This window comes from Manacus vitellinus, unplaced genomic scaffold, assembly GCF_001715985.3.
Source record: "Manacus vitellinus isolate BGI_N305 unplaced genomic scaffold, ASM171598v3 scaffold_24_pilon, whole genome shotgun sequence".
NCBI classification, from domain to species: Eukaryota; Metazoa; Chordata; class Aves; order Passeriformes; family Pipridae; genus Manacus; species Manacus vitellinus.
The window spans coordinates 1,555,694-1,569,943 of NW_021939798.1; the positions used below are offsets into that span (position 1 = coordinate 1,555,694).

General features: G+C 49.2%; 1 protein-coding gene across 1 annotated transcript in view; it reads right to left on the reverse strand.

Moving 5' to 3' along the window:
* The window catches only part of SHISA6 (shisa family member 6), a gene marked incomplete at its 5' end in the record, with an annotated part of 261,715 nt that overhangs the window by 185,840 nt on the left and 61,625 nt on the right, over positions 1-14,250 (reverse strand). Inside the window, one exon of the mRNA XM_029960053.1 lies at positions 10,499-10,594. Coding sequence (XP_029815913.1) covers positions 10,499-10,594 — 96 coding nt within the window. The remainder of the gene's footprint in view (positions 1-10,498; positions 10,595-14,250) is intronic.

Consider the following 14,250-nt stretch of genomic DNA (forward strand, 5'->3'; position numbering starts at 1 on the left):
AAGGGAAGGGAAGGGAAGGGAAGGGAAGGGAAGGGAAGGGAAGGGAAGGGATGCTCTGCACTGCTCACAGAAGTTCATTCTCTGCAGCAGATCCAAGGCAGTGCCATTGAAATCAATTAAAATCTCTCAGTTATTGGCACAAAGTGGGCTGGGAACCAGCTCTTTGGAGGAGGAACTGGGCTGTCATCCAGAACCTGTGTGTCAGCCCTAGGAATTCCTGGCAGCCTCCCAGGTTCTCTGTTCATTCACTTGATGTTTGGACTATCCAAGAGTCAGAAAAACTGCCATGGAGAGATCTGTCCCTGGCCAAAGGCTCCCTGCTCCACAGATCCTCTGGCTGTGGCATCACCTCAGCATTTGTCTCAGGTCGAAATGCAGCCACTGGCTGGGAAGCAGAGGCACTGAAGAAGAGCTGCTTCTTTCTTTTCAACTGACAGACAGGTTCAATCCAACCCTCAGCCTCCAAAACTGCCCCAGATCTGGGGTTTGGCAGCTTTATTTACTCCATGAGAGCACCAGAGTAGCCTCATGGCACTGCATGGGAATGGTGCTGTCCCCAGGAAAGGCTTTGGAGACACCACAGAACTGCAGAATCTCCTGAGCTGGAAGGGTCCCCCAGGGATCATGGAATCCAACCCTCAGCCCTGCCCAGCCCCAGCCCCAGGAGTCACCCCCTGTGCCTGACAGTAATGACCAGGACTGTCTTTCCATAAAGAAAGATGCTGGGATGAGGGATTGGGGATGGATTTTTCCAGGAGTGTGGTGGCCTTTGCGTGAGGGATCTCAGGACCCTGGACAGTTTTAAGCCCCCACCTGAAGAGTGTGGATGATGGAATGGGTTTATCCAGTTCTGAGGAGGAATGAAGGTGCTCTCAGGAAGGAAACATCTGTCCCAGCAACAGTCAGGAGCTGAGCAGTGGGAAGGCTGAGCCCTGTCCAAGGGTGGTCTCTGACACAGCTGCTGGGGGTCTCAGTGCAACCCTCACTCTCCCATCCAATGCCTGGGAGCAGCACCAGGAGTGGATTATTCCCAGCAAATTATAACTTTTTAGTTGTCAAAAAGTTGTAATTTTTATTATTTTGTAGTAGTATTGTTATTATGTTATATTATTTCATAATTTTATTGTTTTACTATTTCAATATTACTCTGCAGGAGCAGAGTGCAGGGATTATTTTGGGAAGTCCAAGGAGAGTCCAAGGAGAATATGCTCCACTCATCCTTCAAACCAAAGAAGCTCCTAAGACCAAATCATTCCCCTCTCAATGAGTCCCAATGATCTGGAAAGCAAATCTGGAAAGCAAACTTGGGTCCTGTGTCTCCAAAGATATCTCTCTGATGATGCCCCAAGTTTCTCCCAAGGAACTTTAGGGCTGTATATAAACTGTATATAACACACTGGCTTTGCTATAGAATTTTGGGTGTGCCCAACCTCTTCATCTGACCATGGGACTCAGTTGTTCTGCTGAGACCACAGATGTTTCAGAACTACAGATCCCTCTGTAAACCCCTCTGTCTGCACACAGGAGCCTCAATTATTTTCAGAATGTTTGAATTTCCTATTTACAACTGGCAAACAGGAATAAGGCTGAATGCTAAAGACACAGCTCTAAGGTGGTCCTTCATTTAGGTGTAAACCCATGTTTGGGGAGATAACCAGCCTGAGACACTCAGTGACACCATTGCAGGAAATCATAAGGCTTTTTTATACAACAGTTTTTGATAATAAATATAGAAATAAATATAGAAAAACACATTCTTCAAAGAGCAGCTCGTGGTGTGCAGCTGAAGCTCCAGTTTCATAGACAGCTGGGCTGTACCTGCCAGCTTTTCACCAGCCTTCAGCTCAGTTCTCAAAGATATCTGCCAAAACATCACAGAGAGTTGACAGACTCTCTGTGAAAGGGCATCCAATAATAGGCAGGGCTTCTTTCTTCTCCTCTCAGCTATTGTCATTTATTTTGTTATCCTGTTAACACACAGCAGAGAGAAGAGGAATCCGTTCCAGAGCACCAGATTATTGAAAACCATCCCTGGGCATTCAGCAGGGTGCTGGATGCCATGGAGTTTGTGGGAAAAGGATGGGCAACATCACTGCCCACAGATGGAGAATTAGTTGAGTGATAACTCCTGGGATTTACCGTGACCTGGAAACATCAGCTCCTCAGCAGTGGCAGTGGGGAAGGTGGTCCCAAACTCTGTAACAGGGACTGGTGCTGAAGGCAAAAGCCAGGGATGTCCAGTGACTTATCAGCCAAAACACAGGGCTGATCCCAGCCTGGGTGTGCACACACAGACAGGCCCAGGGTGGTCTTTCCAGGCTGACACAAGATTCTGGGTTTAAGTGTCCCTCAGTGAAAAAGAACAGGTAGCCCAGCCTGGCTGGCACCGTCTCAGTCCTCACCCTGTCCTCCAGGAGGCACATTTGATCAGGGAAAGTCAAAATGCTACTGATGGGCTGAGGAGGTGAACAGTGGGATCCCCTCCCCTGCCTGGGGAGGTTGCTCACAGGGGGAAGTGTTTTCCTTGCTGCAGGAAGGAGTTTCCATTCCCTAGCTGGCTCTGGAGCAACTGTGGACTCCTTGCCACAGGAAACTGGATCTCACTGGGTCTGTTCAGCTGGAGAAGAGGACACTGAGGGGAGACCTCACTGCAGTTCCACCTTCCTGGGCAGGGGCAGAGGAGGGGCAGGGACTGAGCTCTGCTCTGGGGGGACCAGGGACAGCAGCCAGGGAATGGCTGGAGCTGTGTCAGGGCAGGCTCAGGTTGGATCTCAGGCAAAGGTTCTTCCCCCAGAGGCTGGTTGGGCACTGCCCAGGCTCCCCAGGGCAGTGGGCACAGCCCCAAGGCTGCCAGAGCTCCAGGAGGGTTTGGCTGATCCTCTGGGGCACAGGGGGTGACTCTTGGGGATGGGCCTGTGCAGGGCCAGGAGTTGGACTGATGGTCCTTGTGGGTCCCTTCCAACTCAGCAGATTCTGTGCTAATGTGTGATATTCTGTGATATTCCATCCCACAGCTAGCTCTGGAGCAACCCTGGGCTCCTTCCCCAGGAAGCTGGATGTCCCTGGGTGTGCCAGCTGAGCTCTCCTGGCTCAGCAGTGCCCCGTGTGCCCCTGCCCTGCTTGCTGCTGTTCCCTGCCCAAGCCTGAGGAAGGCTCTCAGCTGAGCCACCAGTCCTCCCTGTGCTCATTGCTAACAGTCTGGGAAGGCTTGGAAAGCCACCTCCCGTGTTCTCTCCGTGGCCATGAGCGGTGTGAAGACAGAAGGGGCCCTTCCCCTTTGATGTTTCACTTGCAGGAGGTTATGCTGGGGTTTGATGTGGTTCTGCTCGTGTTCCCCCACCCCTCACCCAAAGCATCAGCTGCACCATTGGTATGGTTTCCACAGCCTCCCCCTCTCCTCCCACCAGGCTCTTCAGAGGGCTATAAAAGCCAGAGCTGTCCAGACTCTGCTGAGAAATGGCCGGTCGTGTCTGAAGCCGATTAAATAATTCAGGGTGGCTGAGATGCCCTATTGCGTAATGGAATCTTTCTGCAGAGCTCTGGAGCCTTTCCCACGTCCCAGGGGGCCCATTTTCAAGTCAATACAATTAAGTGTCAGAATATGCAATGGTTGAAATTAATCTGGAATAAGAATGCAAGTGATCTTTAGCACACACACTGCAAGACACCATCAAAATCATTAGATACCAGCCAGGAGGAACAGCAAATGATTCATTGGCATGCAGCGGGCTGGGCTCAACACCTCTCCATTGACAGGATGTCTAACAAGTGTTTAATGAGAAAAAGGACTCAACATACCTAACCTAGCCCTTAATTTTTGCATATCTATTCATGGCAAGCTACAGATGCAGGTATGAAAAAAATGACCCTTTAAAGTTCTCTCTTTCCCTGTATTAATGAGTCTCCTGCAAGCTTGGATTACTAATGATGGGGGCAGGCAGCAAATTCCAGCTTGGAGCTGATTCATTGTGTGTTTTGGAGCCATGTTGGGCTGAGCTGGTTGTGACAGATGTAATATAAGACCCCAAAATAACAAATTAAGGGTATGAACCAGCACTTTGGGAAAGAAACTGGAACACAAGGCTGCAAGCCAAGCAGTGGAACCAGCCCTGACAGCAGGGAACCAGGACAGGAGGGAGGAATCGGAATTTTCAAACTGCTAATGATGATTAAATTAATAAATCTCTTTCCTCCCATTCATCTCTGAATCATATTTACATGGACCAGCAAAACTGCTGGTTCCTGAGGTGATGCTCGGAAAAGGGGCTTATTCTGGGGGCTCCAAAAGGAGCAGTGGGTTGTGTAACAGGGGATGGTGAGTGTCCAAGGGGAGGAAATGGTGTCAGCCACAATACCTGCCCCTGTTCCACCACGGTTCAGTCCACGTGCACAGTCTGCAGCTCTGAATATTAGAGATCCACCGGGGTGTCTGCACGAAGAGCAGTTTGCATACAGACATGTCATTTATAAAACCCAGAGCCTGTCACAGACCCAGCAAATCCAGGGGAGGGTGTGCCAATGAGAGAACACAATGGGTGGGGAGAGCAGAAATGACCTGCTCCTGTGCTGACACAGGATGTCCCACAGCCCTGTCTCACTGACAGGCTCTTCAGAGACTCACACAAACACCAGATCACTCGGGCAAACACAGCCCCAGCCATGAGTCACTCTGTGCTCCTCTCCCATCACCCTTCAGTGGGAGCAGCTGAGCTGTGGTGCTGGGAAAACTCTGCAGCTCCCAGGGAAGAAAGAGCTGAGAAGGTGGAGCTGTCACCCACAGCTGGAGACACTGGAGCACCTCAGGAGGACCTGGGTTGCTAAGTATGATCTAGAGCTGCCTTTGCCCTCTCTCATGTCTGTCCCTGTAGATTTTCTTACACACAAACATTAAACTGATAAAGCTGTTGCTTTACTCTTGGCTTTGCAACAGCCCTGAGGGACCCTGGTGACACCAGAACCCCATTCCCCAGTACTGGCCCATGGGATCTGGCTCTCCAGGAGGTGAAGGTTGGCCAAGGTACCAGGTCAGTGCTGGGGTGGTGGAGCAGAATTTGCCCTCAGATTGTGGTCAAACAACTCAAACAACACCCTATTTTGCAAGCTGTGGAGAGGGCCAGGTGATGCTAAAACCAGTCTGGCACATCAACCCCAAATTAACATCCTCATAGTGAGGCAAATATCTGGCAGATAAATTGCTAAGCTGACGTGGAGACATATGACTGGCAGTCCATCACTTTATACTATAGAAGTCCAGTCCACTTTCTTAGGATCAGGTTCTTCTGACACACCCTTTGGGGTCTGTGGTGTGTGGAGGTTCCTCTCTTGAGAGGGGAGGCCCTTTCAAGGATAATCCTTGAGGTTAAGAGCTCTGCCCACAGCATTGGTCTGGTGAGTTACATCAATCTTTGTTTAATAACTATTGCTTATTTTTATAGCTTTAATATAATTATTTCACAGAATTGCTTTGATATAGTGCACTACCCTATCCTATACTATACTAGTAGTTTTAGCTTCTATACTGTGTAATAAATAATTCTGAATAAGATCTTTTGTCTCATCGTTTGCCAAAATAATTAATTTTATATAAATATACCCAGTTTGCCACTTTTAACCCTTCAGGACAAAGTTGTACTTAAACTGTTGACAAAGCCCAAGGCTGAGATTGGATCCAGTCACCCCCAGGCTCCTCTCTGAGCAGGGGGTCCTTTCTGTACCTTGTGAGCCAAGGGGAGGGTTTCTCTGATTAACTTGGTCTAAAGCCCCACTCCCACCCTAACAGAGGGCCCCCTCAGCCTCTCAGAGCCCGCTGAACACATGGAGGGAGACTCAGCTGCTGCCCTACCCCTCAGCTCCCCCTCCCCTCCTGACACTGCCTCCTGCCCTCTCCCAAATGCTGCAGCTTCTGAACCTCAAACCCACGAGGTCACCACCTCCCCCTGCTCTGGCACCAGGAATTACAGGCTCTGTGTGTCCTCTTGCACAGGGGCTGGCAGAGGAGGGTGAGCATTTTCCAAGGCAGGATCAGATCAGGAACAATTTCCTCCTTTAAATATGCACAAACCCAGGGAGTTGGATATTCATCAGGTGCCAAAGTATCTGAGGAGTGATATCTGTGGGGTGTAAGGCCCTGCTAAAGGACATACACCATGTTCCACACACCAGGCACAGCTGAACCTCCCAGGCAGGGCTGTGCCACCCCCAGTGCCCCGAGCCCTGTGCCCATGGGAAGTGCAACCAATCTGCAGGAGGGAGAGAATGGAGGCCCAGCAGGCAAATCTCACATTCAGCTGTAAATCTGCCACATCTGCACAGATAAAATGTGCTGTGGGGAGCTCCTGGGGCTCAGTCACCAGGGCTCCCCTGCCCAGCACTGTTCTCACCCTGCCCACACTGCAGAGCTGAGCACTGGCCCGGGCTCCAGCCTTGGAGTTCTGGCTCAGTTCTTAATTTTTCCTGCCTATGGCACTGCAGGAGAACATCCTCAGAGCACATTTCAGTGGGATACTCAAAGAAGAGCCTCCTGCAACGCCCTGACTCAGAGCACATCTCAAAATGATTCCAGGAACAGCCCAGATCCAAAAGTCAGAGGTCACATTTCTGGAAGTGTTACTGGGCAGGCTGAGGGCAGTAAGGGGACTGAGGGCACTGGGGACACTGAGGGCACTTGACTCTCCTTGTTTTCAACACCTGCTTTTCAAGTTCCAACCTCCTCAAGGACCTGGCACAAACTTACAAGGAATTAGCAGGTTGTAGGGAAAGTTCCCTACGAGATGATCCCGCAGCAGGAGGGTCTGACCCCCCAAACCTCTCCTGCCTCACTGTTCCCTGGCCCCTTGCACTGGGTTCAGATGGGAAATTATGCTTTTCCCACCAAATAACCTCACTATTTTTAACACTGTTGCAGAGTTACCAGGAAAACAAAGAAGCTGTTCAGTGATGAACCAACATTATCATCTGCTCCACAGAATTTCTGCTGCTGTCCCAGACTGGTGGAACACAAGGAGCCCAATCCCACTTGGAAACTATTTTCAAGGTCTGAGACTGATAGTGAAAAAAAACAAAAACAAAAACAAAATAAAAATCACATTTTTACCTGAAAACTCAGCAATCATGGTGTGAAATAATCTGTCTGGAGTGAATTTACTGCTCCTCAAGCTTTGTTCCTTCCCTGTGGTTGGGGGTACCTGTGGGTGCCTGCTCCCTGTTGTAGCAGCTGTGTAACCTCCTCCAGCCTGGGGAACTGGGCAGAGCCCTGAGGAGTCCTGGCACCTCTGTGAGCACAGTCCAGCTCAGGCCAGTCCCAGGCTGGGACACCTGAGAGTATCAAGGTGCTCGGAACAGGTTGAAGAAGCTGGTTTTAAATCAGAGGGATGTGATAACTCCTGTCTGCTGTGCTCCTGTTTGTGCCACTGGAGCGCTGAACTCTCAGCAACTCCCACAGCACTTGGAGCAGCTGGAGCTGCTCCTACACAAATAAGGCAGGTGGGATCCATCCTCTGAGGGCTAAAAGACCTCCACAGCTCCCTCTTGCTTGAGGGGGGAAGAGATGTCTTGTGCTATCCAGTGAATGCTCCTTTAGAGGTGCTTTTGTCTCCCAGGTGTGGTAGAACCACATGGAACTGAAGGTTCTGCCTCAGAATAAAACATCCAACCTCTACCTGATGTGATATGAGATTAACCCTGCCATGTGCCTCACCATGGGCACCTTTATGGCCTGAAGAGTTTGGATTCATCCCTAGATCACCATGACACACTGACAGCAAAGTCTTTCCCCACGGTGTGAAGAACACCCCCTGTAATGACTTTACAGCCTTTAAATGCCAGGCAGTGATGCATTGCCCACTGACATGTCAGAGAGGAACCATAAATCACAATCTTGCAGGAGCCTGTGGATGTCAGACATGTGGATGTGCTGATTTGGTCTCCATGGTAGTTTGGCATGTCTCACATCTTTGTCTTCTGCCCAAAATAGATTAGCTCTTAAATATTACTCAGCACTTGGAGTTCTGCCACAGCACAGAAGACAGTTGAGAAAACACCAAAAATGTGTCTCCCAGTGCAAAGAAATATTGAGATAAACTTCACTGGCTTTGTTCAGTCTAAAAGTAGAACCCTTTGGTGTAACAACAAGGCAGGGTGGGGTTATTTGGCTCATGGCAGCTGAAGTGGAGATTTTAACACATGTACTGGAACTGAAATAAGACAAAACCTGAGCATGAAGCTGCTCAGCTAAAGCTCAGGACTAACCCTTGCTGTAGCACTCATCTCTCCTGTCCAGGTACTGGGCTGTCAGTTCAAACTGAACACAGGAAATTTTTCAATATTTCCAGAAATAATCAAATTATATCAGGCACAATCATAACAACAGAGCCCCTCGGTTACTTGCTCCCCCAAAAGTCCTGCTTTCACAGCACAAACACACAAATCATGTCACAGACAAAGACAAACCTACACATTTGCACAAGCAAACCAGGCAGTTTGCCTGCAGTACGTGTGGAGATGTTCAGCACTTGCACCACTCATGAGTGGGAGTGTGAATCTGCCATTAAAAAAAATTAGAAATTAACATTATAATACTGTTTAAATAAAATGTGGTTTTATAGGTAGCTGAAAAGTAAATTCTAAGGCCATTCCTTTCTGGTTTGTCCATAAACAGCCAAGGTAGAATTTGATTTCTTCAGAAAACAAACTTTGGAAAGCCTCCCCCCTTAACCCCCCTGTCTGGGGGCTGTTGTGGTGGATGGACAGTCTGGACTCCCCCTGCCCACTCTTCCACCTTCCCAGGGATGGGAAATGTGCTCTGTGGGGCTTCCAGGTATGAAAACCACGAGCCCATCTACAGGAGAGCAGAGCCCCCGAGAGCTTTCAGTCCAGAGGGAAAGCAGGTTTTGTTCTGATGTGGGGAGGAACCAGGGAAACCACATAGCCCAGAAAACTGCTGGGAGATAATCCCGATGTCTGGGACAAAGAGGCAGGAATGTGGCCCTGCTGGGGGTTATCCTTGTGCTTGGGAAAGGTTATCAGGATCTCCACCCTGTGGCCCATCTCTCCTGGGGTTCTCTTGCTGTCTCACCCTAAATACCCTCCTGATGTGACATGACATGACTATAAAACTCCTCTTGGATGGGCTGGAGAAAGGGAGACCTTGTGTAAATGTCCTTCCTCGAACCATTGCAGTTCCCAGCCCAGCTGGGGTTTGGAGGTGGTTCCTCTGCTCCCCTTCCCCCGGAGCAGAGCCAGGCTGGAATTGCAGGGTATTGGATTACAAGTCCCACGGGTGCTGCCTCAGCCTCAGTAAACTTTATTTAAGCACACACAGACATACACAGACAATATACATAGATTTGTTTCTTCTCTGACAGTGCTACAGGACCAACACTACTGCGGATGACACTCGTGGAGAGCTGGAAAAAGTGCAGGAAATGTAAAAACCAAGGTCTTTTAATAATTTGTGAGTCATGTCATCCACAGGAACAACACAGGAGCGTTCAACCAGGTGAGCACGAGGACACATCTCCACATACAGTACATTGGTCTATAGAGGAATCTCCACATACATTGTGTCTACAGGGAGGTACAACAGTCTCGAGGTCAGGAGGACACAAAACCAGACAGGGACTGGCACATGCACCCCCAGTGGCACAGCCCAGTGGCACTGCCAGGGTGGCTGGGGCAGGGGAGGGGGGACAGAAAGATGCTCCAAACACAGTCTCACTGTACACTCCAAAAACTCACCAAAATAGGCAACAAGGTCATCAAATGAACATTCATTGGGGGTTCTGATGCCCAGCTGGGCCAGAGCTCACAGCTTTGGTGTCACCAGGACTCCTGGGATAGGTGGTTACTTGTCTTATAGAGCTCCAGCTGGCTCTCAACATGTATTTTATATACAGTACATATACACAGAACATACACAGAGCAGTATATGTATACTTTTGTGTTTTCCTGTTTGTACATTATATCACAGGTTATAGGAACACATAAAATATATGTTTCAGGAGCTAAAAAGGAAAGAATTTTATAAAATATTCATCATACACCCCTCACCCCCCCAGAAAAAAAAATAAAATAAAAGCCCAGAAGTCAAACAAAAGAACTCCAGAGAGACACTCTGGAAGTGGTCACTGCCTGCCCTGGGCCAGCTGTACATCCCTCCCCTTCCTCTGGGAGGACAGGAATGAGGGGGGTTTGCAACCATGCACCCAGGAAAACACAAAGCTGTATAAACAGTCCAACTGCACAGGCAGAGTCCAGAATCTGGAATCTGGAATCTGGAATCTGGAATTTGTCTGACTCTGCACTCCCCCACCACCTCCCCTGCAAGGATTTCAAAGGTTCTGCCCGAGCACAGTATTTTACCTGCAGCAATATTTCCTGGACTAAACCCACTACCTGCAGTCCAACACTGTTCTCTCAGGGTACTTAGAACCCACTGCTGAGTTAGAGCTTTTTATTTAAAACAATCTTTTGATTTAGCAAAAAATGGTTTCCACTGTACCCTTCGTGTGTCCTCTTCCTAATGTGACAAACCCGGAGGAGATGAAATTATGGAGATCTGGGCCTCCACTTCGGTAAATATCTTTTCCATAGTGACCTGTCAAGGAAAAGAAAACAAAATCACCTTTATTCAGTGTACCTGTGTGGATATAGATATCTGTATTTGTGCTATACAGCCCTGCTGTCACCCTCATAGAAGAGCACCAAGACCCCACCACGTGTCACACTATTCATCCCAACCTGAGGGTCTCACAGAACACAACAGCTACAGCAGCACTGCTTTACTGGCAAAGATTTATGGAGAACAACTGCACATTTTGATAATTGCCAAGGCAAGAACAGAATCTGAGAGGGGAACCACTGATGTGCCAAAGCAAACCCCCCAGTCTTGGGGAAGTTGGCTCATCACAGGCTCAGCTTGAGGTTTGGGACTGGTCTCACTCAGACCTTCAGGACTAAGGAGCTAAAGGAATTCAGAAGAGATTTTTGACTTTGAACCTTTCCCATTCCAGCCCCACTCCTGACAGGATTCCTGCTGGCAGAGCTTTTGTCTCAGCAGAGGTGCCCAGGCTGCACCCACATCCCCAGGAACAGCAGGACAGCAAACTTTGTCCTTTAGCTTTGATTTGCTCTGGTCCACAAGGGGCATCCCTGGACAGTTCCTCAACTGCAACAGCCTTCTCAAAAGACTTCTTTGGAGCTTTCTCATCCCCTGACAACAGAGTAGGTTCGAGAGACACCCAGCCTTTTAATATTTTAATACATTAATAAAGAAAAAAGCTTCCTGCCGCCTTGTTACCATGCAAAGCTCTGAAATGAGGACAGAGATAATTTTTCAGATACTCTTTATCATCTCCTCCCTTTTTCATGTTATTAATTTTTCTATTCCTTTTATTTCAGAGAGAGGCAGAGATAAGATAGGTGCAGGGGGAGGGAAGGAAGGTGGCCTCAGGGGCCAGGAATGCAGCTCAATCCCCGGTAAATCTCCACTTCTCCATGACTTTCTGCCCAAGCTGTGATGTATCACTGCTCAGAGCCAGGGGGCCTGGAGGGGCTGATGGTCCAGAGCCTGGTGCTGGAGCAGGAGAGGGCAGGGACAAGTGGGCATCAGGGATCCAGCTGGGAATATCCTGGGGCCACGTACAGATGTTACAGCCCTATTTTTCAAAGATTGAGACCACGTGCTGTTTGTTCTCATCCATTTTCAGACTCTCTGGCAGCACTACCAGGACAGAGACTTTGGAACCTACTCAGTCTGAAAAGTTTGCCTCTTTTCCTTTTAGCCAGTCACTCTCAGCCCAGTACCCAGCAGTTAGTGCTGGTTTTGCAGGTCATTCCTCCTGTCAGCAGAGTCCACCTTGCATATGAACAATCTGAGGGTGAGCACCCCAACCACTCCCCAAGGTCCCCAGATGTCACAGAACCATGGAATGGTTTGGGTTGGAAGGGACCTTAAAGCTCATCCAGTTCCACCTCCTGCCATGGGCAGGGACACCTTCCACCAGCCCAGGTTGCTCCAAGCCCTGTCCAACCTGGCCTGGGACACTTCCAGGATGGGGCAGCCACAGCTTCTCTGGGCAACCTGTGCCAGGGCCTCACTCACTCACAGCCAAGAATTTCTTCCATATATCCCATCTAACCCTGCTCTCTGGCAGTTTGAGGCCCTTCCTCTTGTCCTGTCACTCCAGGCCCTAGGAAATAGTCTCTCTCCATCTCTCCTGTTGGTCCCTTCAGGTCCTGGAAGGTCACAATTAGGTCTCCCCAAAGCTTCTCTTCTCCAGGCTGAACAATCCCAGCTCTCCCAGCCTTTCCTCCCAGCAGAGCTGTTCCATCCCTCTGATCCTCTTGGTGCCTCCTCTGGACTCTCTCCAGCAGCTCCATGTCCTCCCTGTGCTGTTCCCAGGGCTGGAGCAGCTCTGCAGGGGGGGCTCAGCTGAATCCCCCTGTTCTGCCTCCAAAGCCCCTGTCCAGGAGCTGCCTGGCCAGGACAGCCTGGCACAGGCTGTGCCAGCCCAGGAATGTGCTGAAGAGCCCCAGAGGAGCTCACACATGGCCTGCAGGAGCTGCTGAGACTCCTGACAATATTATTCCTATCTAACAGAAAAAGCTTCCCACTCCCTTCCCATGTGGATTTTTTCTGGTCAAGGTCAGCCAAGTGCTCCCTGTAAACTCCTCAAAACACATAGAAAGTGTTTCTCTAGGTTTGGGAGGGTTAACAGAGGACAGATTTATTCCTACAGTTGCAAGGTGGTAGCAAAACCCTTCATATTTGGAGGCATCCACTCAGCAATTGGCTGGGAAGAAAAAAAGGAAACAAGGATTTTCTAATTCCATGGGAAAGATCAGGGGCTCTTTGTCTCTTCTTGCTCCCTTGCTCTTGCAAGCTCTGGCTGTTGCATTCCTGGAAAAGGGTGGCAGACCTTTGCCTCTGAGTCCCTGGAATTTATTTGTGCTCCATGAGATGATTTTCCTGCTCCTGGGAAGCAGAGATGGTTTGTGGCTGCAATGCCCAATTTGATTTCATTTTCTCTATAATTTTCGAAAATGTGCTGCATTTTTTCTTTCCAGTAAGCCAATTTTTGCTCATATACCAACAATTTCTGTGCTCTCAGGACCAGAAACTCTGGCAACTGGCACTCCAGAACTGCCATAAATTCCCTATTTTAAACAAGGATCAAAGAACCACACAAATAAGTGCTTTTACCTCCAGCTGAAATCAGCTGTCTTTTATATGTCCCTTTGGAGAAGCTGTTTAAAACAGAGATCAAGAAGGGGAAGTACATTAAAAAAAGCAAACATTTACTGGCAGATTGAAGATTGTTCATCAGCCATTTGCTCTCTGAACCTTGCTCTTCCCCTGCTTATAGAACATTGTAGTTAAATTAAAACAACCCTGTGATAACAAGCCATTAGCATTTGAACAGGAGGGAGGTTTTCCCAGGAGAAACTTGAATTTGCAGACTTCAAGGAGCAGGACTTTTCCTGGTTTATGGAGAAATTACAGGACGCTACTTTTGCTTTCTGTGGTTTTTTCTTCCTGCTCACTTGTGCTCCTTTCTCTGGCCTTCACAAAATGCTGGATTTCAAAGGTGCCTCGGGGGCTGTGGGTGGGTCAAACCCGGGTGTTGTTGTTCAAACAGGCTTTGCCACAATCCCTTCTTGCCTGGGGGGTTTCCCATTGGAAGTGAAGCTCTCCTGGACCTTCCCCAGATTCCCATGTCCAGCAGCCCCAGCAGAGCTGCAGAAGCTCAGGCAGAGCAGTGGGAGCACAGACTGACCCAAAACATCCCCAGTTTGATCTCTGGGCTGTTTTCCTCCTTTCTGTCCCCACCCCTGTGCCCTCACCAAGCTGCTGGGAGTCCTTCTGGAGCTGGAGGGAGGGATGGGCTCTGCCAAAACCAGGGTTCAGCCACAAGCTGAGCTGAGCTGAGGGAGGTGTCTGGCTCATGGGGTAGGAAGGAGCCCCTGGAACATATCCAAGATGTTCCCTCATAGGCTGAAGCTCTGTGTCACCCTCTGCTCTACGGTGAGAGAGCTAAAAACTGCCCAGTTCCTTGAAAAACATGTACATGGAGTGATATTCATTTTATTTCAGACTTCAGGGATTTTTCATGGAATCACAGAATGGTTTGGGTTGGAAGGGACTTTAAAAACCACCCAGTCCCACCCTCCACCATGGGCAGGGACACCTTCCACCAGCCCAGGTTGCTCCAAGCCCTGTCCAACCTGGCCTTGGACACTTCCAGGGATGGG